The sequence below is a fragment of the Magallana gigas genome, chromosome 7 (assembly GCF_963853765.1).
Source record: "Magallana gigas chromosome 7, xbMagGiga1.1, whole genome shotgun sequence".
Classification (NCBI taxonomy): Eukaryota; Metazoa; Mollusca; class Bivalvia; order Ostreida; family Ostreidae; genus Magallana; species Magallana gigas.
In genome coordinates, this window is record NC_088859.1 from 38,763,439 (window position 1) to 38,790,973 (window position 27,535).

Consider the following 27,535-nt stretch of genomic DNA (forward strand, 5'->3'; position numbering starts at 1 on the left):
ACATAAGATGATCGATGTACAGTTGTTTGATACAGTAACCTAACCAAGAGTTTGTTTCTTATAGAACAATATAGCAGAAGTGCCCACCTTACGGGAGTATTTAATGAGAGATGATTTCTTGATGCTGAGCAAACAACTTCTGAGGGCATCCCAGATTGATGTGAGTTACTTTGCTGCTGGAATCATCTCCCACTTAGCCAGCGAGAGCATCCAGAAATGGCTTGTTGTGTCAGCAAAGGAGGACATTCTAAAAGAATTGGTGAGAACTTTTTTTTTTTTAAAGTGGAAAAAATCATCCTTAATGAAAGTTTATTGTACCGTTACGTGTACATTGATGTACTGTTCCTTGTAGATTTATGTACTGTTAGTTATACATTTATTCAGTTATACATAACTGATTTTCAAACTTCCTTGTAATAACAATGTAAATCTGTTTGCAGAGGGATGTTGTTCTACAGTGGGAACAGCCAGAGGGTGAAATGGTGGCCTACAGGTATGGACAAGTCTGTTTAAAAGGAATGTCAAGGTTACTCTGCATTGTGTGATATACATTTATATAATGAGGGGGAAAAAAGGCTTATATACATGTAATTCACTTATTTGCAGGTCCTTTAACCCCTTTTTCCCATTGCTGAGATGTTTCGACTGTCCAGCAGTGCAGCTGTGGGCTGTTTGGGCAATTCAACATGTCTGCACCAAAAATAGTAAGCATACTCAAATACTGATTGTATAGGTATTGAACAATACATATGGAATAATTAATATGTGCCTTTGTGTAGGGAGACAGTTAATGTGCTTCTAAGACTTGGAGCTTGTGTTGTACTTTTAGGTACTAGGTATTGTCCAATGTTGGAGAAAGAAGGTGGTACAGACATTATGATGGAGCTGATAAATAACCCAGGCACTGATGAAAATGTGGTCAGTATAGCAGAGAAGATCTTGGCCTTTGGGAAGGGTCCGTCTGTTCAGCAGGTGCCCCGTGACGACCAGATGTCCGCACCAGTTCCCTGCCCTGCCACAGAAAATTAAACTGGAACTCCGACGTCTAGAACCTGCGTTTCCTCAGATTAATGGGCTGAAATGTGCAGCAGCATAATCATAAGCTTGAATTCAAATGTTTATTGGATTTTGCATTTTTTTGGGATAAAGAGAAAGTGTGGTGCTATATCATTCCACTGTGAACAATTTATCAGTGATTTTGATGATATTGATATTAAGATTTCATTGGTCATCATCATTGATAGAATTAATGGAACATTTGAAATCATATTGTAAACTTCATAGATAAAAATTTAATTTTTTCCATTCCTTTATTTTGAGCCCACATTTAACAAAAATATATTTCAATTTTCACCAGATGTGAGGGTGATCTTTTTTTATAAAGAAAAAACACAGTATCTGTATCCACAGATGAAAAAAAATAGGTGTAAGGGTAATACATGTAATAATTTTGAATAGAACATGCACTTGTGCATTCAAATTCATAAAGGATTATTTTATATGGTCTTTTGTTTGTAACACCCCCCCCCCCCCAAAAAAAAAAACACAAAAAGAGGAAGAAGTTGTTATTGTTTGGATTGTGTTATGTTTGTTATTTGATTAAGATTTTTATTGTATTTATCTGTGAATAGGAAAGTGCTATTCTTTGTAATTACTCTGAATGTTTTGGTAAGTTTTTTTTTTGGACAGTGCTTTTGTTTTACAAAGAAGTCTGTTATCATATCTTGGTCCATGGAATAACACAACACATGTATATACATGTTTATCTTGTAATTTTTTTTTTCTGTGATCGCATGGGGAAATCCAGATAAAAAATTAATGTTTGAGTAGTAAAGGGCTGCATTGAAAAAAACCATGTCTAATCAATTACCCACTGTAAAATGAATGAAACCTTATTGAGATATTTTGTTGACCAAATATTTACACTCACTGGTAGTATGATAAGCGATAACTTCTGTTCATATAGAATTCACAGGAACATGTAAATTTGCTCTACCCTAGAGCCCTATACTCTATAATACTGCTCATGTTGTCCTTGTGATGTTATGTTTCTACACTTGCACTAATTGCATGTGAATTTCATCATCACCAAGCTTTTCTGTTGATTTACAAAAAATAAAAAGGCTAATTTCACCATTTTGAAAACTAGACAGACATGTATCTGTTTTACAAAGTAAAATTAGATTAAAAAGTTGAATCTCAGCAAAGATTGTTCACATTGGAAATGCTCAGACTTGGACAGAAACATAAGACATTGCATAGATTGAGTCTTGGTTCATTTACATTTAATTGCTTATTTGATGGAAATATCTGAAACCAGGTAAAACAGTTTTGATGTGTTGCAAGTTATAAGTAGTCTAGCATATGAGCAGTAACCAAAAACCACATATTTATGTGCATACAACTTCATAAGTATGTAAGTGTGATGACCCACTTCTCTTTTAAAAACTATCACCTTTAATAATTAAGAGAATGAAATATTTAGTGATGCATTTTGATGAGGAACATGTTTCTGCAATAAGTGCATGATCTTTTGACACATGCATTATCACATGTATTAAGAAGCGGCATTCTATGGTCATCAAATTCATCATTTATACTTGCTGCTGTGCAGTTCATGGTAAGGGCTTACCAAGGGTTTTTATTGGAACCACTTGGTTTACTAGTATTTCTTGTTGTTGTGATAATCCTGTTTTCGGAATGTACCAGGTAATAAGTATAAATTAATGCTCCACTGGATGTACTTTAAAAAAAAAAATCTAACTTTGGCTGTTGGGAGTTCTTTTGGGAATTATAAGTTCTATTGTGATCCAGAATTTTGGAATGTAAAGAACAATTTCATACTTGTAAATTGCTCATATTTTAAATGTTACATGTATTAAAAAGTGAGTTCTTGATCAATTTTTATGCATTGAGATGTTATAGGGCCCGTAATTTTATAATCAAATAATTGAAGATATTGTAAAGTACATGTTTTTTAAGAGATAAACTCCAAAGATGGTATAAGAACAATTCTAATAGGAATAGCACATTACTTCACCAACTGAATGATAAAATATATTTATTATGAACATGCAGTTACAAACAGTACATGTACACCAGGGTTTGCATTAGCACAGACTATTATTACATGTACTAGGATCAAAATCTCTACCCATGATTGTTCATGGGCTGTGTGAGTACTGTATACAGATGTACCCCCCACTTGGCTTTACATGTTACTGGTGATGTGTGACAATCCGGGCTGTAATGGGATTCTGTTACTGGTTCTTAACATTACAGTCTTGTTTTGTTTTCTTTAATTTTGTTATTTTTAACTGTTGTATATTGAATTTATTGTTAAACTGTATGCTGTAATCATCCTCATTCAATAAAATGTTCAGAAAAAGGCAATGTCTTGTTTTCACAACAGTTACCGAGAGCAAACTCACTAATGATACCTCCCCCCCCCCCCAAGAAAATATAATTATGCAACACTGTGGTACTCAAATACTTCTCTTACTATTGAAAAGTAATGCCTGCACCATTTTTCTTCCAGTGACCTTGAACAAATGACCAAAGCTTAAGGTCAGGACATATTTTCAGTTCACAGGCACTCTTTGTGTCAAGTTTTAACATCTAATCATTTCCATTACAAGATATGGTGTAGACAGGAATTCTACATTTTTTTTAAGTAACCTGTAACTTGCACAAATGACCTTGGTTCAAGATCATGACAACCTCAGGTCATAAGCAATATTTTTGGAAACTAGGAATTTGAAATGTTTCTTCATGAGTATCGTTAGGTATGGAACGGAAACAAATTATACATTTTTTTCTTTGAGTGGCTTTGAACTTGCACAAATGACCTTGGGTCAAAATCATGACACATCATTATATCAAAGGCAATCTTTGGGTGAAGTGGGAACTTCCAATGTTTCTCCATAATAAAGGTATACACCAGACACACATTTTCTCTTATCTTTCCAGTGACCTTAAACTTGGCCAAATGACCTTGGTTCAAAATCATTATGCACCCTCAGATCACGAACAAACTTTGTGTGAATCAAGATTCAGGTTCCTCCATAAGAAAAATATGGACTGGACACACATTATGTAGTTTTCCTTCTAGTGACCTTAAACTTACCCAAATGACCTTGTGCCAAGATCATGGCAGTGGCATAGCTAGGGATTAGATATATTTAAGCAGGGAGTCTTGGATCTGCTCCTTTCTTCACCCATTTTTGTTTCCGTTTCATACAAGCTGAACCACAGAAAATGGGAGCAACAGTTCCAGACTTGTTATAAAGTTAGTTTACGACATGCAAAAAAGTTTCGGACTGATTAACCTCATTTCTAAACAAATACCGTATTTGATTCCAAAAAATTTCTCGGACATTTTACTACAGATATTGCCACTTTACGTACCTCTCATATTCTTTTAAACACCATCACCAGCCCCGTAAAGTGAAGTGGTGCAGTTTGTTTACATGTAAAGTGGTGACTCTTGAACTGCATCAGTCCAAAACTAGCCCAATTTTTATGCAACGTAAATTGCATTTTTTTGACACATACGGAACTGTAGCTCCCAGGTCGTCATTCAAAACTTTTCAAACCAGGAGCTACAGACCTTCAGCTATAATACAGGATATTTTAAGAAAAGTTCGGCTGAAATGCAAAAGGTTATCAGGATTTGAAATGAAAAAATAAAATGCTTTTAAAAATTTTGAGACTCGGAGAAAAATATGTAAGCATGTGCTTACAATGCTTCATTGTAGCTACGCCACTCATGCCACACTTCAGGTCATTAACAATCTTTTGTGTGAATAGATTGTAACGTTCCTCCATAAGAAAGATATTGACTGGAAACAATTGCACAGACAGCCAAGGTGATTACTATACACCCCCAAAACTTTGGGTGGGGTGGTAATAATGATTAAATATGGTAACTGAAAAATCCACTTAACTATACAGCAATTTAAGAGACAAAAACAATTGGAAGTTTTAAAAGAGCATTTTTTGTCCTCGTCATTAAACAAGAGGCCCATGGGGTACATCGCTCACATGAACAACAGTTCCTCATAAATTCTATTTCATAGCATCTGCTATTTCTATTCTAAACTTTGGACCCCTTTCTGTGGCCCCGGTGTTGGTTTTAACAATTAAGAATCTACACTCTTTGGATGTTTGCGTAGTAATCTCACCAACTGTAGCAATGTACTTCAAGAGAAGAAGATTTTAAAACATTTACCCAATATACTTCCATGTTAAACTTTGAACCCCATCTGTGGCCCCATTGTTGGTCTGGGGTCACGGCTTTTACAATTTAGAATTTTCACTTTTTGGGGATCATTGTATAGTAATCTCACAAACTGTAACATTGTAGTTCTTGAGAAGAAGATTTTTAAACAGGTTTCCTATATATTTCTGTTAAACTTTGAACCCCTATTGGTGCCCCAATACAAAAACTGGGTAACGATTTTAATAATTTAGAATTGACAATAGCCAAGGATGTATTCATAGTAACATCCCAAACTGTGGCATTGTAGTTACTGAGAAAAAGATTTTTAAACTTTTTCTATATACCGGTATGTTAAACTTAAGTCATGATTTTTACAATTTAGAGTCTTCACTATATATATACAAGCTTTTGCATAAATATTGGCATTTCTGGTGTAGTGGTTCTTGAATAGAAGATTTGTGAACATTTTTTTATGTATTTCTGAGTTAAACATACAAGCTTTTGTGTACATATTGGCATTTCAGGTACAGTGGTTCTTGAGAAGATTTTTAAAGAAACACACCCTATCATCGCTGTTATGCTATTATCTCCCTTTTAAAAAGGACTTAGCCCTTTATTTAACAATTTAAATTGGCCAAGTGGTTTTTTGAGAAGAACTCAAAAACGTGACGTTTACAGGAAGACAGACAGACGGACAACGGGTGATCAGAAAAGCTCACTTGAACCTTTGGTTCAGGTGAGCTAAAAAGCTAGATCATCATTTATGTATCCGTATCTTGGTTTGCACCTGTTCGCAAGTACACCAATTTTCTAATTAGTACCTTGAGAACTATTTGACATTCAACTTAGTACACTGGTGCATATCCATGACTGTGATCTTTAAAGCAAATAAGCCTTCTATTTATTTTCATGAAATTCTTTAGTTCATTTGTAAATGCAAAATTACCCAATTCTTAGAATCAAACAAGTGAACATTCTGCTATAACATTTTTATTCTATTTCACCATACAATATTATATTAAGATAACAAATGTATGCTATTATATACATGAATAACTTTTAACTACTTATAAATCTCTCATATAATATGTCAAAGAATGCTAATTATTTAAAATTCTAAGAATTACTAGTTTTCTATACATAAAAATATGCCACATTTCTTTACAGCATGAAGTAGCCATGTTGCATGGGACATGAAATGCACTATACTAGTTTCTGTTTGACAGTGTACTCAAAACCACATATTTGAAATACAGCTCATGTTGGATTAAATGGAAACAAGCAACAAGACTTTTTCACAAAGCATAACATCAGATTTCAAACTTGTGATATACATATATCATTTGTTCAGATTACACCATTCTATCATAACTTCATTTTAAACTAACTCTTGTGTAACAAGAACAACATTTCTCTGATTCAAAGCATAGTATCTGTTCAATTTGATATGCAAGAGTGACTAAGAAGTGACTAGTATTAAAAATACTACACATTAAGCCTTAGATATGTGACCAACCCAAAACTTTCACTTGACACAGCAGATTGACTACTCTAGATTTACATGCAACTTTCAGTGTAAATAGAATATGTACAGTTAACATAAAATAACATGCAGGTTTCCTAAAATTTTACACAAAATAGTACCATGGATGACAGACATTTTAAATGCACACTGTGGTTTGCATTAACTCCTGAGTCAAAAAATCATTCAAATCATATAAAAATCTTGAAATGCACCACCTCTATTATCTTAGCCAAGTTTTCCAGACGTGGAGAAGATCCAAAACACTTGGCTAGCAAAGATCTACCATTTAAACCTTAAATCATTCAACCAACAACAGCAAGGGGAGATAAACACAAATACAAAATGTTATAAGCAAGGTTTTAGGCTTGATTATATATGATCAGATTATAAATGATACAAAATTAAAAACTTTCATAATTTCATGAGATATTGGAATGTTGATGACATTTGAGCACTAATAGACGTCAGAATCTCTTGTCATGATTATGCTTTTACATATTTTGTTTCCATAAAAGTATGTTGGATATCATTACATCAAGTCATTGCATAATCAAATTTTACATACTGCAATATCCTATTGAGATGACAAAATAAAGTCTATAAAACAATATGGACAATACATAAAAGGCAGTAGAGTGGATAAATTTAGCCAACGTACAAGAAAATTGATTTTCCAAAAATAAAGTACCAACACACCTAAAGTAAAAATTTTCTTTTCACAGCTAACACACTATATATATCAACTCCTTCACAACCTGCCACTTTCATATCCTGGGAAAAACTGTTTGAGGATGTCCTGCAATGTACTGTTGACAGGCATTTTGTAGTCCTTGCCAAGGTCAGTGCGACATAATGGACAGCAATAAACATCAGCCTTAAAGGATCTCGTTATGCATGACTGTAATGAGGAGAGAATTGCATTGATGCGAGTAACATTATTCTATACATTAACAAAATAAATAATGATTTTTCTATTTCTGAAGCTTTGGGAAGAATTAATGGATACCTTGCAAACATTGTGGCTGCACTCAGTGGTGACTGGTTTGAAGACAATCTCTTGACAACAAATACACGTAAACAATTCCTCAACTTTCTGCAGGAATTTCTGAAAACATAAATTGAAAACAATAATGTCAATGAACACCAGCTCAACAAAGTAACACCTTCCTATGTATCCAAAAGATCTATGTTACCTTTTTACTAATGAAAAGTGCCACAACTCAAAAATCACCATCTTTGTAAAGTAACTGTTTCTTGTCAAACTTGTAACTTGACAATAATTGATAACACAACAAGAATTGATTACACAACAATTACCGACCTGTCCCCCCTCCGATGTATGCTCCAGGGCTTCATCCCACAGCTTCTTGTTCACACTGTCCTGGGTTATCCTTTTCTTCTGCTCCGCCCCAACCTTGTAGGCTGCCACCTTCTGCTTCTTCTCTGGGGTCCCAGAGGGGGAGGAATCTGCAAAAAAGTCCAAAATTTTGATAGGCACTAACCTTTAAAATCTCGGTCTTTGTCAATATATAACTTACACTAAAACCATACTGCGTGCAGTTTTTTTTTGTTTTGTTTTTTTTTAAGAGTTTTATTACCAGAATCTTTCCTTTTTCTCTTTCCTTTTTTTGTGGTTTTTTCCTTCTCCTCATTTTCTTCCTCCTTCTTGGCTTGGGCTTCAAGATACCCATCAGGATACTACAAAGAATTTAAATTTGGTACATTCCTTCATCAATACAAACCTACAATTCACATAAACAACATTAATGTAATCAAGCCAACCTGGCTTAAGTTCTATAAAGACAAGAAAATGTAATTTGCATTACAAGGGTACTCACCTGCATTGTAAGCCCCAGCTCTTTGATGCGTTTGCCCCCAGCTTTAGTCCAGGGAGCGGGGGTAGGGTCATCTCGTCTCATTAGGTACCTCCAGACCAGGAACCCGGACTTTCCTTTCTCTGGCCAGTACTTCACCACCTGTGGATTGCACGTTAAATTTATTTATCTGACAGAGGCATCAACTTAAACTAATACATGTATTCCGTCTAAATAACAAGTCTATATCATCTTTGAAGTCTCCTCACCTTGTATATGCCATCATATCTGTTGCCTTCTTCAGGGGCGTAGTCAGAATGCTTTCTACCCTTACAGTTTCGAACCACCCTCAAGGGCTTTCCTCCCCGCCAGTCTTTTGCCTCTGCCCCTTTCTCATTGATAGGTTCATTACAGTTCTTAGCTAATGCCCTGAAAGTACAATGTATATGTACAGTATCTCATTCCCAAATTACTCCTCGACAAACTGAGTGCATTGCATTACAGATGTTAACAGAAAAATTGCCATAACTATACAAACCTGTTCATTCTGGTTAGTTTCTGATCACATGACTGTTCAGCTGTTCTTTTGTTTCCTGACAAATCTCGACCACCACTTCCAGTGTAATAAAACTCATCTCCATTGTCCTACAAAATCAAAAGGAACAATTTTATTCATCACCTTAAGGGAAGAAAGCACACACAAACTTAAAAGATCCTTAGACAGTGAAATAGTTTGATGGCTACCTTGTCATCTTCGTAGCCTCCGGAGAGTACGATGGAGTAGGCCCCCTCCCCGTCTCTGCCGTGGATTCCAGCAACATGGGGTCGGTGTACACCCGCCTCACTGACCTAGGATCAGAAAATCGTAAAATAACATTTACAAGAAAAGTACATATTCAGCTAGAAAAGGAAACACTTTACATGCAAGGATGTGATTGGCGAGAGAGAAAATGGAGGAAATCAAATCAGCCTGAGGTCCATACTGATCGAAAGAATTACCATTCAGGGCTGCATTTTACAACCAACTTAATGAATGCCAAGCAGAAAATATTTACGACAACATGGTTGTAAGTTTCTTTTGTTAGCAGCCCTGATTCCACAAAATAGACATTTCCACCAAAAAATTCACATCCCTAAACAAATATTTTATGAATGAAAAAAAAAGAATCTGATAGAAGGATAAAAGGTTTTATATGCCCTTCCTTCAGCAAATAATATTTTTAAACATTTAATGAAAAGCAGATACCTACTTGTACTCTGAACTTCCATAAGGTTCCGACTTCCACTCCTGGTATTGGACCAAAATGATTTGGTGGGACAACATTACACACTCTCTGTCTTCCTACACAGGCCATTCCCTGCAATTATGTGAAATCAACACTTCAGAACTCTGACTAAAGCATCATTTCATACATATATATCCATTACATACATTTATTAATATTACTAATGATAGAATGTGTGGATTTAAAATTCAGTTCAAATAATCTATTGGTATGTTGCATTACCCTTCCCCAATCTCTGCTGGTCTGATTAGTGGAGGAGGCCATTTTAGATTTCTTTTTACTTTCTTTCAACTTTTCACCAGCTTTCACAATTTCGTTCTCATCATTTTTACAGCTTGGACAATACCTGAAATATGGAAAGACTTGTTATTATTTTTTCTTTTAAATTATCTATGTTATCTACCCAACAGTAGTTATACCTTACATAATTTTAGTATAAATTTATTGCGTACATTGACAAGAGTGATAACTCCCCACCGAGATATGTACCTATTACTTCAATTACTTTACAAAATTGTTATACATAAAATTTCATGCATTTCAATTTTTAATTTTGAGTTTTTGGAAAGCCGTTATCATGCACATCAGGGTACTGAGGTATGAAATCCATAACTTGTGATACCCCTTTCTGTATCTCACCATTCATCATCCGTGGGCAGATTGTCCAGGGGAGGATCCAGACACTGTAAGTGGTAAGCCTGGTCACACTCGTCACACAGGATCTGTTTATCCGGGTCGTGCTTCCCCCCACACACACAGCACGCACAGTGTTTACACTTTTTCTTCGGATTGTCCTTACAGAAGTCACAGTCAGGCTTGTTTGTTCCTACAATAACCCAGTATCCTTGCATCGATCATATACATTCATTTTGTAGATTTTCATTCATATGATTGATAAATATATTTGTATAAAAGTCAAGGTTTCTAAACATGGAATTGCCATTAAACTGAACATATACATAAACATACGTTTGACTGGGGAAGCTGATGCATCAAACGCTTCATCAAATTCATTAACTTGTGTTCCAGGTTTCTCAATATCAAAAATCTCATTCACGAACAACAGCTTGCAGTCATCTAACGGCATCAGATCTGGCCTGTAAAATATCACTTTTTTGGTTACCAATCTTGAAGCTACAGTAACCTGAAGACTTATAATACTTCTTAAATACCTTTCATAAATTTTGCCAAATCCATCTAAGAAATAACTTTTAAGAGAAAATTTCACAGACTGCACAAAACGATATATTTTTGTTTATTTATGTTGATCAATATTATTAAAGCTGATCATTTATCAATCCATACCCAATAAACACGGTTGCTGTTAATTCTTTGATTGTCCTGGTATTCCTCTTCCCTTTGATGATGCAATCATACCAGAATCCCCTCAGATCTGGATCATCCACGTTGTAGTTGGCCATCACTTTTTGACCCTCCGTGATGTCCCCCAGACTCAAAACCTTCCTGGCTCTCGGCCGGATGTCTTTGCACTCCAATTTTTCTGGTTCAGAGTCATCATAGCTAAAATATTAAAATACTATGTTATATTATTACTATTGGTATTGCAGTCATTCTTTGAATGACATTCATAATTCCACATAGATAAACAAGCCAGAAGTTTTTCGGGTTTTTGTGGGGAAGGTAAGGGGTCTGATGTGGGACCAAAATTCATATGATAACCACAGAATTTAATTGAAAACTGATTTCTTCCAAATTTTGCTTTGCCCTAAATAGCAGTGGCTTAGCTCCCCAGTCTCTGGATGGCCAAATATTAAAACCAAACTGCAAGCTGTATCAAGTGTACTTTTGCTAGCGTTGAGTCATCTACTGCTTCACCTTACCCATCAAACACGACACTGTAGATGTAGCCATCGTGATCCGACCACCCGTCATCGTCCGTCTTCATCTCCTCACCATCAGTTTTACGCTCACTCTTGTCATTCTTGGAAATCTTCACAATTTTAGCTTCGAACCAGGCACCCACTGATGTGTCCCGCGCATCAATGATATCTCCAAGCTAAACACAAGCACAAGAACCCGATCAATTAGTTGTCCAAATCATGAATCCTATAGCACTGAATTTTTTTATTCTACTTGACAAAAGATGATTAGGTATTAAAAGTAAGTGAGAAGGAGATAGACCCTAACCTTGTATGTGCTATTAGGGTGCTCCTCTTTTGTTGAAGATTCAGGTCTACTAATCGATTCTTTCACAGGTGTTGAAGGCTAAAATCAGAGAGTTATACAGTACATTGTAACACTGGCATAAGATGCAAATTTAAAGTAGCAGGCTGATAACCAATGTTAGGTCTGACAGAAATTCTTCTCTTCAATATGGAAAAAACATAACCTTACCAAAACCTTAAAATTAAATACTGCAGATTCCTAATTAAAAGCAAAGAATTGCTATCCACGTAAAATTGCGAGAAGCAATTCTCGCGGACTTTAAAATCTCACCTTTATTTTTCAGACAGTTTTGAACTATAAGAAATTATAACTAGAAATTGGGATCTCGTAATTTTATATTCTCACAATTTGATACAAAAAAGTGGAAGCACTGAATAAAGTACTCGCGTTAAATAAGGAATCTTCAGTAATGGCAAATAATTAGTAACCTTGTTATGTCAAATTGTTGTATATAATGTCAGACTGTACTGATTAGAAGTTACAAGTATATGCTTCCATAATACAGAGTTCTTGAAATCTTTTTTCTGCTGTCAGTCATTTGGACTGACTAACATCTGAAGTTTGTCAGTCCGGACAAATTTCTATCAGTCCAAAATATATTTTAATAGAAAGATGAAAAACTATATTTTGATTTTATTATCAATTTATTTTATTATTAGCTAACAAGCCTCCCCATTTCTCTCATTTTTTTTTCTGATATGATTCCTCTTAACTTTCACATTCTGGCTTCTTACGTTCACATACTTATTTATTACTTCACCAATTTTAACTTCCTTCCCTCTCTCTCATCAACTTTCCTTTTTTATCTTTCTTTCTCGTTCTTTTTCTTTCTGCACACATCATGCCACAGGGACTTAGTTATCGAATAGTGGAGTTATTATTATTTGCTCCCAAAGACAAAAATTATTAAAATAAGTATTTTTGTGTGTATTTCTGTGTATTACAATGAAAACATTCACTTAAAACCCTGTTTCAATGTGTAAAAAGTGTATTTATACACTCGCCATCTTGGATTTATAGGGGGCCATCGGTTTACGCTATGTTTTAAACCAGTTCTCCAATTTCTCCAAGTGATTTCTGACGATATCTATGTTGGAAAATGATCGAAAACCTTATTCCTATCGCCTGACTATACATCTGTTAGTTGCATTATAAATCACCGTGTCAATATGTACTAAACACTCGCCAAACTTATCGAAAGCATCGGAAGTTTACATATAAGTGATGTAAGTTATATTCATTAGTACTGAGATGTTCCGAAAACGTATGATCAGTCTAGAGAGAGCCAAAAATCTGCGAAAAAATCCTCTTGATTTATCGTATGCATTCGGATCTCCACAGTGATTACCCAGAATAGTTTGCATTAACTTTGTTGCTTTTGTACGAAATTTAGTCATGTTTTTGCAAGTTCCCGTCAACTTTTACCGGTCATTTGGACTGACAGGCAACCTAAAGTAATCAGTCCTTGGTTATTTTTATCGGTCTTGCCGACAGGACCGAAAGATTTCAAGAACTCTGATAATATAATTACAAATGATTTAGTTCATCTTGACTAATCTTTGCCAAAATCTGGCTCAGCTTTTTTATACATGGATTTACACCTTCATTTGGGGGTGTGAATCCAGACAGCCATTGCCTTGTTCACTTCTAACTGAATTTGGTGAGAAGCCTTGAGATTCAGATTTACACATGCAACCAAGGGGGGGGGGGGGGGGATTCTAGTTCATAAATCATGAAGTTTAGCCTAATCCCAGCATGGATTACATTTCAGCTGAAAATGAGTCCACAGTACTAAAAATTTGCAGAAGACCAAACACAAGTTGTAACCCACATGATCAAATATCAGATTTTTAAAGTAGGATATTCTTTTAAGAATAATCAGGTGGCAAGAAATACCAGTTTGTTTTCTTTGTCTTTGTTTTCCTTATCGGAACAGGTGCTGTCCTCCCCACTACTACTGTATCCATCATTCGGCTTCTTGTCTTCATCTTCAATCTGATTTTGTTGGACCTTGTTTTCCCCTAAAGGAGCAGCTCTGACCATTAACTGGACTAGGTCATTGAGTCCAACGCTGTAGTCAAACAGTGTATGTCCATCCTCCAACTGAATAAACGGACTTATAAACATGCATTACACAATCCCAAAATAAAGAGGTCCAGTACAATTTCTTGAATTACCTACATAACCTACATAGCTTTATTGAAGTTAGTTTATTAAAGAAATAAACAACAATTTAAAAAGTTCACCGGAATATGAACTTGGTTGGTCACATGATCAAATCCTGTGAAGCCCAAAGGGCTTCTCAGTAGATTTGATCATGTACCAACCGAGTTCATATCCCGGTGAATTTTTTAACATTGCTGTTTATTACTTATATTTACATTTGAGAATGGCATATTGTTCAGATTCATTGAAATAACTGTTTTTACATTTACAATATTGCAACTGTTAAGCGATTAGTGTGTGCAGTTATCATTGTGACCTCACGAAAAAGTTTACACAGAACTTCATGTTTTTAATAGCTATTCTATAGGTTTATATAAAGGAGCATATTTGCTGTAAATATTCAGCTACTTTGATGCCTTTTTGCTGTTTATATATGGACAAAAAGTTGCAAGAAAAAGTCAACCTAAAGTTGTAGTGCATAGTTTTAAATAGCAACCCAGAGCAAAAATAGTTAAAAATTTTTATTAAAAATTAGTCGCTCGGAACACCTCAATTTTTCAAAAGTATTCATTTGGGTCTGATGCAATACATCCCCATAGACAACAACTTTTATAGAGGTGTAATGAAACCTGACAAGCTAGAGGGGGTATTTCAAAGGAGAAATCTTGGGATTTTTTATACTATTGAATGAACATAGTTTGATCCCTAGGGGATTTGTAAATATTGAATAATTTAAGAAAAATGTAGCATAAATTAATATCTTGGGACAGACTACAACAGGGTTGTTTGGTCAACATAAACAGTTGTACATAGCCTAAAAACTTTTAGAACTTTGCAATTGCACTGAAAGAGCAACATTTTCAAGAGAGATATTTTTTAGATCAGTTCAAAGTTGAAAATCATTGCTATCCCTAAAGCTAGGCAACTTTTTGAACAAATACTCAATTAAGAGAAAAGTATGATAAAGTAGCTAAATAAACCTACTTAAGGTATTTAAAATAACTTTGTTAATAATTCAAGCTATGTAGCTAAACCTAGTGATTGTACTGGACCTGATAAAACATCTTGCAATAACTCAGAAAACTTAAAAACATAAAATGTTGGAATACCATTTGGTATACTTATATCTCAATCCTATTTAATACATTTGTTTTAATAGTAAGTAGAATCGTGCTTTACAGATACATTATTACACGTTGTATGAAACGTCAATCACCTGCTTCCCTCTGTAGAATAACCTCTGTTTTTCAACTGGTGCCTCAAATTCATCGACCAATCGCGATCTCAGCTCTTCGATCTTTGTCAGCTTTGAAAGGTTGTCTACACGCAGTGACTTCTTTCCATCAAAACTTCTGACTTGAATCCACATTGTCTTTTGAGCTCAGAAATTGAGTGATTTCCTTGAAAAAAAATAAACAAATGCACTTACCACCTTGTGGCGGGAACTACTTACAATTTCGCGCGAAATTATCGGACTTTACCTTGTCTCGAATCAAAAGTCTAAAGGTGTTCCGATAACAGGAAATGGAAATTTCCTACTTTCATTTTACCTTGACCTTTCATTCTTAGGAACGGCTGTGTCAGTGTGAGGCAGGCCTACTTCTTCTTCAACTGTGACCGTATCAAAGCTGAGTCGGTCTTGTTGAAAAACCATGGCGTTGGGGTTAGGTCTAGATGTTTCGCTCAAAAATGTTTTTATAATTACTGTTCCTCTGTTAATTTCTTGGGCTAGATACCGGGGACTGGAATATATTATAAAACATTACCGGTGGGTTTTCGTTTGCCTATTTTTGATGCCCATCTCCGTGGTGTATGATGTATACATGTTCATTCGAAATTGGATCGTATTCAAACTGAATTCTGCACCAAAACAACATGCAAACAAAGTCAAAGACGTGCAACAGCAGGTAAGTTTCTCGTTCTCATTAAACTTGTGTAATTCTTGAGTTTATTCCCAATGCATTATAACGTCCCAATATCTTCACATTAAGTTACGTGGTGGTGAAAACTGGTACATGGCCAAAATCGGTCTTACATATGCCAGCTAGTAGAGCAGTGACATAAAATCTTGATTTTAATATGGGCTTAAATTAAGCAATATGAGCTGCAATTTTCATGATAAATTTTTTTATAACGAAAATGTTGTTTTCTACTAAAATGAAAAAATTTCATGGTTTTTAAATTTCTTTTCGCCAAATTTTTGTGAAAAGGGCCGTTAAGGAGCATTAATTGGAGCGAAATTGAATTAATGTCGTCCTGTTCAAAATTGATTTGCTATATGTTCATTAGAAGAAATATCTTTCCTCTGACAAAAATTAATGATTATTTACAACCTTATTTATCATAAAAGTTTAGGTCACATGCAAACTTAGCATTCTAGCGGGTTTTTACAACAAAATAAAATTCTAAAAAATACAGCTCATATTGCTTTAACATTTTTTTCATCCATCAAGAGAGAACATTCTAGAGCTTTTGATATAGAGGGATTTTAACTGTGGATTGTGCATTGTAATATAATATATGTACTTGAAAAACCATATATTTAACTTCTCTCTTCTTTCCTCTTCCAGGTGAAGAAGTGGAATGAGAATGGAAGGCAGTCCAAAATGTGTACGGCTAGACCTGGCTGGGCCACCGTCAGCTTCAGGCGAGGTCTGTACAAAAAGCAGCTCAGAAACATTGAGGTCAACATGATAGATATCCTAGAAATAGACGAGAAGAAAAGGACAGTGAGGGTAGAGCCCCTAGTGACCATGGGGCAAATCACAGCATTTCTGAACCCCCTGGGGTGGACCCTGCCTGTTCTACCAGAGTTAGATGATCTTACTGTTGGTAAGTGATCGTGTGGTGATAGACTCAATGTTTCTTGCTTTAATCTACAAGGTGTGTTTTATCTTCTCAATGTTTTCTCTAATGATGCAAATCAATATCAATTTACATCACCAGATACTTTTTTTTGTTTTGCAAAGGCCTTAAGGGGACTGATTGAAGGAACGATTTACTAGTAAATTAACTATATTTCTAGATTTTTTTTTATTAAATGAGCTGTTGGTAAAAAGAAATAATACAACAAACAAAAATTTTTAATTCTTTATTTCAATGTGCTTCTTGGTATACAAGGTGGTCTTATTATGGGAGTGGGAATTGAGACATCTTCGCACAAGCACGGTCTTTTCCAGCATTGCTGTGTTTCCTATGAACTTGTTCTAGCTGACGGCAGTGTGGTAACTTGCTCTGAGGTATGCACCATTATCTTCATGTGGTGCACTCGTGTCTGCCAGCTTTTCTCGTAGAATCTTGTTTGCACTTAATGATTTTTTTTTCAATATTGCACACTCATCTGCAGGGTAGCTAGTTGATTTTCTGTTCTCTGTCAACACATTTATTAATGCTTTCAGATGTAACAGTTGCTGAATATCAATCAGTCAAAAGAGTTGAATTGAACCAACTTCCCACTTATTGATTCATAATTTTGAATTTCAGAAAAATTGAATGGAAAACAAAAGATAATAGGTACAGATCCCAATGTTTCATGATAAATTAACATAAACAGTGTACCGTACGGTAGTTTCTTAAAACAAAGTTTAAACTTATAATGAATTGATAATTAAAGCATATTACCATGAATAAGTATATTTGAAACATTTTTAACAAACTGTAAAGATTTTCTGTCTGTTTTGAAAAAAAACATGCAATTTTTCTGTGGTCCATGAGGTGGACTTAGTCTAAGTCATCTTCTTTAATTATCGATGTAAGATAATTTAAAGTAAATGACAAAATTGTAATACATGTATCATAAAGTATTACTGTGGTTTCATTAATATTCAAGGGTATCAATTTTCGTGGAAGAAGTAAAAATCACAGTTTCAAGGATAGGTAAATTCGTGGCCAATGACCCTATCAATACAAAATATTATTTAATAGAAATTGCACTTCGATGAACATTTAATTTCGTGGATCAACTAAACAACGAAATCCACGAAAATTGGTATTCAACGAATATTGATGAAACCACAGTATCTGAACTGTATACAGGGAAATATTTAACCCAGGGTTTTTTTTGCCCCTTCTCTCTCATTATTATTTGGCAAATTTTAGAATGAGCGAATTTCAATGTCTCAAATGATATCTCTGCAAACACAACTGTATTTGGGCGAATTCAAGATGGGTTGAAACTGCTTGCAAGTAAAGAATTGCATGAACTACATGGGGTGAAAATAACCCTGTATACAGTATTAAAAAAAAAACCTCAAATTTGCAATGTACTTTATTTTTCCTTATAAGATAAAGCTACATACTCAGTGCCCCTCTCATCTACATGAATGATCTGTCAAAGTCAGGATTGGTTGCTCAGATTGAATGTTAACTGAACTGATTATGGAATATTAAACCACAGGAAAAAATCTCTGTCCCAGTGTTTTCTCCAGATGAACAGTAGTTGTGCTCTTATAGCGGGAGGAATATAATGCTCTTAGGGCTAATTTTATCTTTAAGACAAACAATCTTTTAAAATCCTACAAGACACTGTTTGTTTTCAAGGGAAGAATTGATTTTAAATGCCTAAACATATCCCCTAAAGCGTAAAAACACATTTGATGTAGCATTCACCCTTTTTACTTATTTAGGGTTTAACATTTGAATGTACTATTAATCTTTTTAAAGTTGCTTTGCAACATTGCTTCGCTGCTTTGCTTTTATCAGTTTTATGGCTATGATATTGAAATGGACATTTAAGATAGTTCAGCTAATAGCTATTGGTTTCAATTTGGAAATATCATTTAGGCTTTGCTATCTGACATTGATATTGAAACCTTGCTGTTAATAGTGTGCTACTTGGATGAAAGAGTGATGGGAAACATATTTTGGTGCTGCCTTAAAGCTAAACCATTGCAGTGTAAGTCAACCCATTGCTTTGGTCACTGGATCATTTATTTTCCAGATTTCCTTTATACGATATCCCCCATTTCTCCCTCAACAAACAAACAAAACATCCATCAACGTAAGACAATGAGGTCAGTTTGATAAACGATGTACCTTAGTACCAATAGATCTCAGTATTAAAAGATCAAACGTATCAGGTGATGAATTATTTCCTTGGTCATGACATAACTTTTGCACGATTACATATACATGTAGATTAACAATATATATCCAATGTACTTTTGTATTTATTACTAATACATTTTAGTCCACAAAAAAAAAGAATAACAAAAAACCAACATTAAATTTTATAAGTAATGTCAAAGGTTAAAATGGGCAGCACTATATTATTTTGTATGAAAAAAATAATTCCATATTTGTGTTGATAATACACTAAATACAGTGGAATTCAGCTATTGTAGCTGAAATATTTTTTGTACAAGATAAGTATCATTTTTGGTCCATACTCAAATTCTTCATTTGCTTTTCATGAATTTGCAATTTCAGAAACCTGAGTTGTGAAGAGATTTAATTCATAGAGAAATATTCTTTACCCTTTTTTGTTTAGAAACAGCCATATAATATACAGTTAGTGAGATGTTTTCTCAAATAGATCTTTGCGAAACATCTGGATTTATTTTTTGGTTTTATATGATAGTACATTTATGATAAACAGCTAGGCGGTAATTTTGATACGCAGAAAAATGTTGATGAATTACCAGGTCAATGTACCAATGGGTGCTAGATCAATTTATCAACACCTAAAAGTGATTAAACTAGACAGTTGTCTCTTAAACAATTTATTTATATTATTCAAATAGCATGCAGTTAACATTAATTTACCGGTATTATGACCCACAAAAACCAGAGCAAATTCATCATAGAGATTGAAACACCAAAATTAATGAGCAAAATATCAATGTTACGTATTAGGTTAGTTTAATATTACGGTACATGTTTTACACAATCTTATGGCCGGATTATCCCACCATTATGGCATGCTATAATATTATCCAAAAAGTGTAGAATATGTTAAAGATTAAGATAGTTTAATAGTCAGTGAACTAACTTTGTTATCTGTAGACTATAGTTTGCAGACAATGGTTATGGTAATCATAAAACTACTATTGACTGTAAACAATTTTAACAGACCATTTACTATACATGTACATGTATTCAGTAATTCATTAACTTTAGTTTTCATCTGTAAAACTATATTTATATTAGTTGTAAACTATTTTTTATTGTTTATCTGAGTTTGTCTCAGTATATATACATTTACAATAAATTTTTCTGATTGATATATGAGAGATTTGTTTCTGTTTACTAAAATTTACATTTGTCAATTAAAAAGTTGATATTAAATGATAATTATGGTTTTTTTATTTATTGGATGAAATTTGATTGACAAACATAACTTAAGAATGGTGAGAGCTTGTTTTTCATCATGTAGAAAATGTATCATTTTCATCCATTTTCATCCCTGTATAACAAAGAAAAATATCAGAGAGAACTCTGTATTATATTTGGCCATTTGCAAATACAGTATTTTATGCATGTGCATGCATTTTTGAAGTTGTTAGATATCTTAAATGTCATATGAATGATCTTAATGTGTGCATGTTGAAATATTGTAACAGATCTGATTGAATAAATCCAGTTTTATATTCAAAGGCAACAGTTGTAAAATAGAATATCGGTATTTGATTTTTATATTGAACATTATATAACATATAAATTTATTACCGTAAATGATAAACATTTGTTGATGGATCTAATGATCATAAACAAAGATTTTCTGATACTAGTGTCGAAGATTTTTCAAACGTACATATATCTGATTGAGTTCCATAATTTACATTCAATATAAAAAATATATTATTGCTGTATGTCCTGGGTACCAGTATATATCATTAATGAAATCATAATATACTCTAGTTTAAAAGCTACATAATATGGCTTGGATTAACCCTTTCTTATTTTGGTAACACCTCAATATCAAACAAATTTTTCTTTTAAGCAAATTGTGAATTTGATTACCTCTGTTATTGTTGGATTTAGATTTTGTGATTGCCTGAAATTCAACTTATTTGAATAAAGATCTTTATTATACATGTATTTATATACCAGTTGTAATTTTAAGCATTCTCAATGGTCAAATTGCAGACGGAGAGACCAGACCTGTTTTATGCAGTCCCCTGGTCCTATGGTACGCTAGGTTTCCTGGTGTCTGCAGAAATCAAAATCATTCCATCCAAGAAGTTTGTCCGAATGGAGTACTTCCCGGTCCACTCCAAGGACGAAATGGTCCAGAAATTTCAGGAACAAACTCTGTTACAGGACCGAAATGAGTTTGTGGAGACTTTGGCATATACTTTGGATGAGGCTGTCGTGATGACTGGAAATCTGACAGATGAGGCGGAACCTGATAAGGTTGTCACATTAGTTAGACAGAAGGACTTCATCTTTCTATTTTTGTTTTGTTTAATTTATTCTTTAATATCTAGTATTTTTTATGAGTATTTCTTTTGGATTTGCATGTACATTATCTATATAGAGTATCTGGTACTCATTTGGAAAATGTTTGAATGATTATAAGCATAATTTTTTATCGTCAATTATTTTCTGTTTAATTTATGTACAGATAAATCCTATTGGTTATTTCTGGAAGCCGTGGTTCTTTAAACACGTGGAGGGGTTCTTGCGCAGCGGCCCAGCGGTAGAATACATTCCCATTAGACACTACTACCACAGACACACTCGCAGTATATTCTGGGAACTCCAGGTAAAACACGCACTCCAACACTAAGTGACCAATTTACAGGTACACCATGTTGCTGAGTGACAAATTCCTGTTATCATTCTGTTTCACAGGTTTCTGTAATGATGTTTTATCACAGATGTATAATATGTTGATGTTTTACACCTAATTTTAGCAGTTTCTGTTTTGTGGATACAAACAGTTTACACAGGGAAATAAATTATCAAGTATCTACCATATATTTATACATGTCATCCTGGGTCTGATACCAAATTTAAATAAATTCAAACTGTAGTTTTGCTTATTTTCCCATTATTGGTATTTAGTTTAAACAATATTTTTTCAGTATTAAATTAGTATCATACAGTCATCTACATTTCAGCAAAATATGCATATTAAAAGGTTGAGAAACAAGCCAAAAGGCTTTTAAAATATGTTAATCTCGCTCTTGATTATTGGTACATGAATTTGTATATTACCTACTTACTCATTTTGTATTTTTTAGGACATCATTCCTTTTGGAAACAACCCCATCTTTAGATACCTGTTTGGTTGGGCAGTTCCACCCAAAATCTCCCTCCTGAAACTCACCCAAGGGGAGACAACCAAGAAACTGTATGAAAAATACCAGATCATCCAAGACATGCTTGTGCCTCTGGACAAGTTGTCAGAAGCAATGGAAGTGTTTGAGAAAGAAATCCAGGTAGAAAAATTAACAGGAATGTAAAAACATTTCTACCCAATTTATACAGTGTATTTCTTCTTCCCCTCTTATCATATGAAATCTTTCATTGACCATTCTTACCAAATTCATATTTTCAATTACACTTAATTAGTATTACAGGTACATTTTTACTTACCTTTTTAAATGACAGATGTACCCCCTGTGGCTGTGCCCCTTCATATTGTACAACCAGCCTGGCATGGTTCATCCACCCCAGAAAGGTGACCAGCTGTATGTAGATATAGGGGCCTACGGCTCCCCCAAATCTAGTACATGGGAGGCTGTCAAAACTACCAAAGCCCTGGAGGCCTACGTCATCAAATCTGGCGGGTATGTGCTGCAAATACTACAGAAACTTGGGAGGGGGAGGGATGTTGTGCTGCAATGATGAATTAATTGATTGCAAGTGTTAGCAGAACCATTTCAGAATTAATTTTTATCCAATGATATTCACTTTGTGTATGCCTGGTAATGTACATGTATGATATTAATGCCAATACTATCATGCTACATCTTGCACACTGTTTGATAATGATGTAAATTCTTAAGAAAGGTTTTCTGTGTGTAGATTCCAGATGCTGTATGCGGACAGCTATCTGAGCAGGGAGGAATTCAGGAAGATGTTCGATCATAGCCTGTACGATAGGATGAGGAAGGAATTAGATTGCGAGAAAGCTTTTCCTGAGGTGTATGACAAAGTCAACAGGAAAGTCAGAGACTAAATCAGTTTATCAATCAAAAAATCTTTGTTGATCTACAAAGGAGAAAAAGTATGCCCATGAACAAACACTGGGGTAAATACTATGGAATCATTAGATTTCATGGTGGCACAATTTTCGTAAAATTCGTGAGTACCTCTCACCCACAAATTAACATCCTTCTCAAGTGAATAAATTAGGGCTATAAGTCATATATCCTTTTGTAAGTATAAGAGCACAAAATTACGTCCCCACAAACCTGTAAAATTGAATCAATCCACGAAAATTGGCCCCCACAAATTGTAATGATTCCATAGTCGGGGGAAATGCACCAATCAAATTTATCCGCTTCTGCAGTATTTTTATTAGGGATGGGGGACATATTATTTTTATTTACATGTGTTTCATAACATTGACACGAAGTATGCCCAGTATCATATTTACGTAATTTATAAAATAATTATTAAGTGTGTAGCAGAGTTATGGTTCATGAAACAACTGAAATTTTACAGTTGTAACATTTGATGAAATTGATATGATATTTAAGATAATTAAGAATCATAATTGGTTAAATAATAAGAATTTAACAAATGTCCATGTTAACACCCAAAATCTCTGCTTATAAATCTTTTTACAATATACATGTACAAGTTATATTTCTGATCTATATTACTGATATTAATGTATATATAAGTAGTTAAGCACAGTCCTTCTTTAATGTGCAAAATGCCATAATGTGCACCCAGGAATTTATCTTCCTTCATATGCCATAATTTGTATTTTGTGTACACACTTTAGTTGCCAAAATAGTATATCTGAACTTACTATGCCATAGAGATATTAATCACCAGGTAATGGTGTTGTTTTTTATTTTTACTTGATATTTAAAAGAGTGAACTGTATCAAAAGAAAGTATTTAGAAAAAAAGCATTTTACATGAAGTAGCTTATCAATATTGAATTTTTACATGTAATGATCTGTTTATACCGGTTATTTTCTTTCTTTGACTGAAATCCATGTATGAAGTAAAACCAGTGGTTGAAATGAACAGTCATATTCCTTGTAGCTACCTTCATATCCACATGAACAAGCAAGAGAGCATTTAAATTTTTATGTTATTGGGCTATGTATCAATTTTATCTTGCCATAGGTTTAATAGATCCCAGTATTTTCAAATTTCAATACAAATTTGCTTTTAATTATAAATGCCAGTACGTATTTACAATACCACCTAAGTTTGATAGATGCCAGTATTTACATTACAACTTAGTTAGGTTTAATAAATGCCAGTATTTACAATACAAATTAATTAGGTTTAAAAAGTATCAGTATCTATGATATTGATAGTCTGCTTGATTCTTTTTATGAAATCCATATTAATTAAGTTTGACAGTTTGTTATCTGTATCAGAAACCTGAAGAATGCAGTTTTATCTGAGAGGTTAGACTGTTACTATAGTACTGTGCCCTGATCGCCAAAAATTATGACCAATCTCAAAACTTGCACCTTTAAAACTATTCCCCCAGAGTTCCAATCTACAGAGGCACACTTTAGATTTCATCCTTACATAAATATACACACAGTCACCCTGTATCTGACTTTAAATTAAAAGAGCTTATTCAGTTACCAGTATTATGACTTTCTACAGGGTTTCAATTCCATCAATGACCACCATTAATTTAAGAGTTAGCGGTATAGTTATTTTTTCAAAATTGTAGAAAAAACATGATGTGTCTTATTTGTGTATTGCTCTTAAAACTTGTTTTGAAAAATAAAGTAATCTTATAACGATCAATTTACCGCACCGTTACAGTGAATGCAAGTTTGCAAACAGTTTCCCCCATGCATTTATTTCTAAGTTAACACTTTCTAAAAGTAATTTCTGTTGTTGTAAAACAATAAATGTATTTCTATTGTAGATAAAAACTTGAAATGCACTGAAGTTCTCATATACACCATCAAAATTTCATTATTTTTTTCCCACTCTATGACAAATTTCACATTCAGTTTATTGCAAAAAGTTACTTTTAGGTTTATCAACTATTGTATCAGGTATTACAAATAGGTGTTATCTTCAAAGATATAATGATTCATGCAATTATTCATTGCATTTGTAGCATGATCCAAGCAGTGTAAACATTTACAGAGTTTGACAAATATATCTTTCAATTCAATAATTTCGCTAGATAATTAAATCTCTGTGTTGTTATGTGCTGTTAAAGGATTAAGTCACTGAAATAATTTTTTTATTATTTTTTTTTTTGAAGGGCCAACTGTATCAAATTATATTTACACCTTAAATTGCATGTATTTTTGTTGTTGATTAATTTCTACTTACCTTAGGTCTTTTAATTATAACTTGAATGACAATTTGTCACTTAATTATGACTTAAATGACGAGAGTTTTCAATTTATGTCACCTAATTATAACTTGAATGACAAGAGTTGGAACTTGTTCACACAAATATCATTTATATAGACTGTGATGTGTTTTTATGACCCCCCCAAAAAAACTATGCAAAATTCATTGGTACCATTCAAATCAGTTGTTATGATTTTGCATAAATTTTTACAGTATTATATTGGTCAAATTCATTTTAAATCAAAAACATAATCCCAAAATGATTTGTTTGTGTGAACTACATCTTCATTCATTACTTTGACTATTTATATAGTATATGGGTAGTCAAAATTTAATGCATGAACAGAGCAACATCTCTTTGACAAGTCACTATTAGGTTTAGATAATTATATAAATACAATTTTTTAAAGAGTTTCCAGTTTCCATACTAACCCTTAATTACCTACCTTTTATTGTTTATATTTTCTTGGGGAAAAAAAGCATTTTGGGTTTTAAAAACACCTTACAGATGTCTCTAATTTATTTATGTCCAAACATGAATTGGAAAATTAGGTCTTCAGTGTATTAAGATGAGTTTATAGCAACAATAAAAAGTTGGGAGAATGATATCTTTACCACCTTTTATTCAGGGAGGAATTGGAAACTCTTTTTATTTATCCAGGATTCAATATTTTTTTTATTAACCTGAGAACGTGCCACACACTACTGGTATTTTACAATTTCTATATTGAGATTCCATTTGTTCTATGTTGTTTTACACTGTACTTAATTTTCTGTGTTTAATTATGGCAAATTCTGTAAAGCAATTTTGCTGTTTATTTAGATATTTATGATACTGCATTAATCAAACAAAATTATTTAATTAAATTATATGGCAAACCCATTTTAATGTTGTTTTTCTTTTCAACAGTCCAAAGCAGAGGCCCATGGGTCTTGGACTTACCAGTAACCTTAGTATGGTACAACCATGGAAAGGATTCACAGAATGAAACAAGATACTTATGTTGATGAGGGATCAAAGGGAAAATTGTTTTGGTATTCAGTAGTTTTAAAAAAAGATTATTTTTCTTTTACGACTCACAAGGAGAATTATGACCACCATGATAAAGTATATGACCACACCTCGTCTTATAACAGCCTTGTTGCCTATTCCCTTCGGTAAGATGTAAAGAAGAGCACCATCCTAGAAATACTAGTAAACTCAATACATGTGGCAGAAATAGAGACTGTTACACGTAATATCCAAGGATGTTAGCTTCATGAAATGCAATAACATTTCTGACAATCACAATATAAATACAATGTATGTAACCAAATGCCTTGATTTTTAACCTTTTGGACTAAAACTCAATGCAATATGTTTATTTAATATTCAGGATCTTGGACTTGACCATAAAAAAAAGCAATAGTAAGGGGTCTTCGAGTCATATTGGTTAATGTAATGAAATTTCATTGCAAAAAGTAATGGGCTTTTTTTTCAAAGATATCATTCAAAATAGCCGCAGGTCTTGGCTCCCGTTCTGAAAAAAAAAAATTGTATGAATGACCTAGGTCTTCCATCCAAATTTTTCTTCAGACCAGGAGCTACAGACCTGTAGCTTCATTCAAAATGGCAATTGAAAGTTTTTACACACAGACTGCTATAATTTATTATCTTTACATTTTGATCTCAAAATCAAGTCTTTTTTAGACTATCAATATATTTATTTAAAAAATGTTCAACATATGAATTTTTTACTATGACTGTTGACCTTTTGACTTCAAAATAGGGATCTACAGTTAAACTCGGTTATAGCGGAGTCTTAGGGACCAATGCATTTACTTCATTAAATCTGTTATTCGTAATATCTGTATTATGAATTCGTAATAAC

General features: G+C 33.7%; 3 protein-coding genes across 3 annotated transcripts in view; 2 read left to right on the forward strand and 1 right to left on the reverse strand.

The window, feature by feature from the left end:
• The window catches only part of LOC105322296 (protein zyg-11 homolog B), a 14,543-nt gene extending 11,154 nt beyond the window's left edge, over positions 1–3,389 (forward strand). Inside the window, exons 11-14 of the mRNA XM_034455049.2 lie at positions 65–259; positions 441–493; positions 607–704; positions 830–3,389. Coding sequence (XP_034310940.1) covers positions 65–259; positions 441–493; positions 607–704; positions 830–1,029 — 546 coding nt within the window. The 3' untranslated portion in view covers positions 1,030–3,389. The remainder of the gene's footprint in view (positions 1–64; positions 260–440; positions 494–606; positions 705–829) is intronic.
• A 2,806-nt stretch (positions 3,390–6,195) lies between these two features.
• LOC105347435 (E3 ubiquitin-protein ligase UHRF1) lies at positions 6,196–15,665 on the reverse strand. The gene is made up of 17 exons (XM_011456534.4): positions 15,416–15,665; positions 13,930–14,136; positions 11,995–12,072; positions 11,688–11,863; positions 11,152–11,367; positions 10,816–10,943; positions 10,486–10,672; positions 10,069–10,192; positions 9,811–9,918; positions 9,305–9,409; positions 9,099–9,205; positions 8,830–8,989; positions 8,585–8,722; positions 8,345–8,444; positions 8,068–8,213; positions 7,753–7,851; positions 6,196–7,644 (listed from the first exon to the last, which is right to left on the reverse strand). Exons 1-17 carry the CDS (start codon positions 15,566–15,568, stop codon positions 7,495–7,497), a joined length of 2,382 nt encoding a protein of 793 aa, XP_011454836.3. The 5' UTR covers positions 15,569–15,665; the 3' UTR covers positions 6,196–7,494.
• An 83-nt stretch (positions 15,666–15,748) lies between these two features.
• LOC105347433 (delta(24)-sterol reductase) lies at positions 15,749–26,547 on the forward strand. The gene is made up of 8 exons (XM_011456533.4): positions 15,749–16,106; positions 16,770–17,031; positions 17,320–17,438; positions 21,286–21,552; positions 21,764–21,904; positions 22,386–22,583; positions 22,756–22,934; positions 23,173–26,547. Exons 1-8 carry the CDS (start codon positions 15,852–15,854, stop codon positions 23,324–23,326), a joined length of 1,575 nt encoding a protein of 524 aa, XP_011454835.3. The 5' UTR covers positions 15,749–15,851; the 3' UTR covers positions 23,327–26,547.
• Positions 26,548–27,535: the final 988 nt, after the last annotated feature.

What these genes read in the sequence shown, in the direction of transcription:
- LOC105347435 (XM_011456534.4), bottom strand. Translation starts at nt 15,568, where the DNA reads ATGTGGATTCAAGTCAGAAGTTTTGATGGAAAGAAGTCACTGCGTGTA. An exon ending in AAGACAAAGAAAACAAACTG is followed by an intron (nt 12,073 to 13,929) that starts GTATTTCTTGCC and finishes CTCTGATTTTAG; the next exon opens with CCTTCAACACCTGTGAAAGA. An exon ending in CCAGCAGAGATTGGGGAAGG is followed by an intron (nt 9,919 to 10,068) that starts GTAATGCAACAT and finishes ACATAATTGCAG; the next exon opens with GGAATGGCCTGTGTAGGAAG.
- LOC105347433 (XM_011456533.4), top strand. Translation starts at nt 15,852, where the DNA reads ATGGCGTTGGGGTTAGGTCTAGATGTTTCGCTCAAAAATGTTTTTATA. An exon ending in ATGAGGCGGAACCTGATAAG is followed by an intron (nt 21,553 to 21,763) that starts GTTGTCACATTA and finishes ATTTATGTACAG; the next exon opens with ATAAATCCTATTGGTTATTT. An exon ending in GTATATTCTGGGAACTCCAG is followed by an intron (nt 21,905 to 22,385) that starts GTAAAACACGCA and finishes TGTATTTTTTAG; the next exon opens with GACATCATTCCTTTTGGAAA.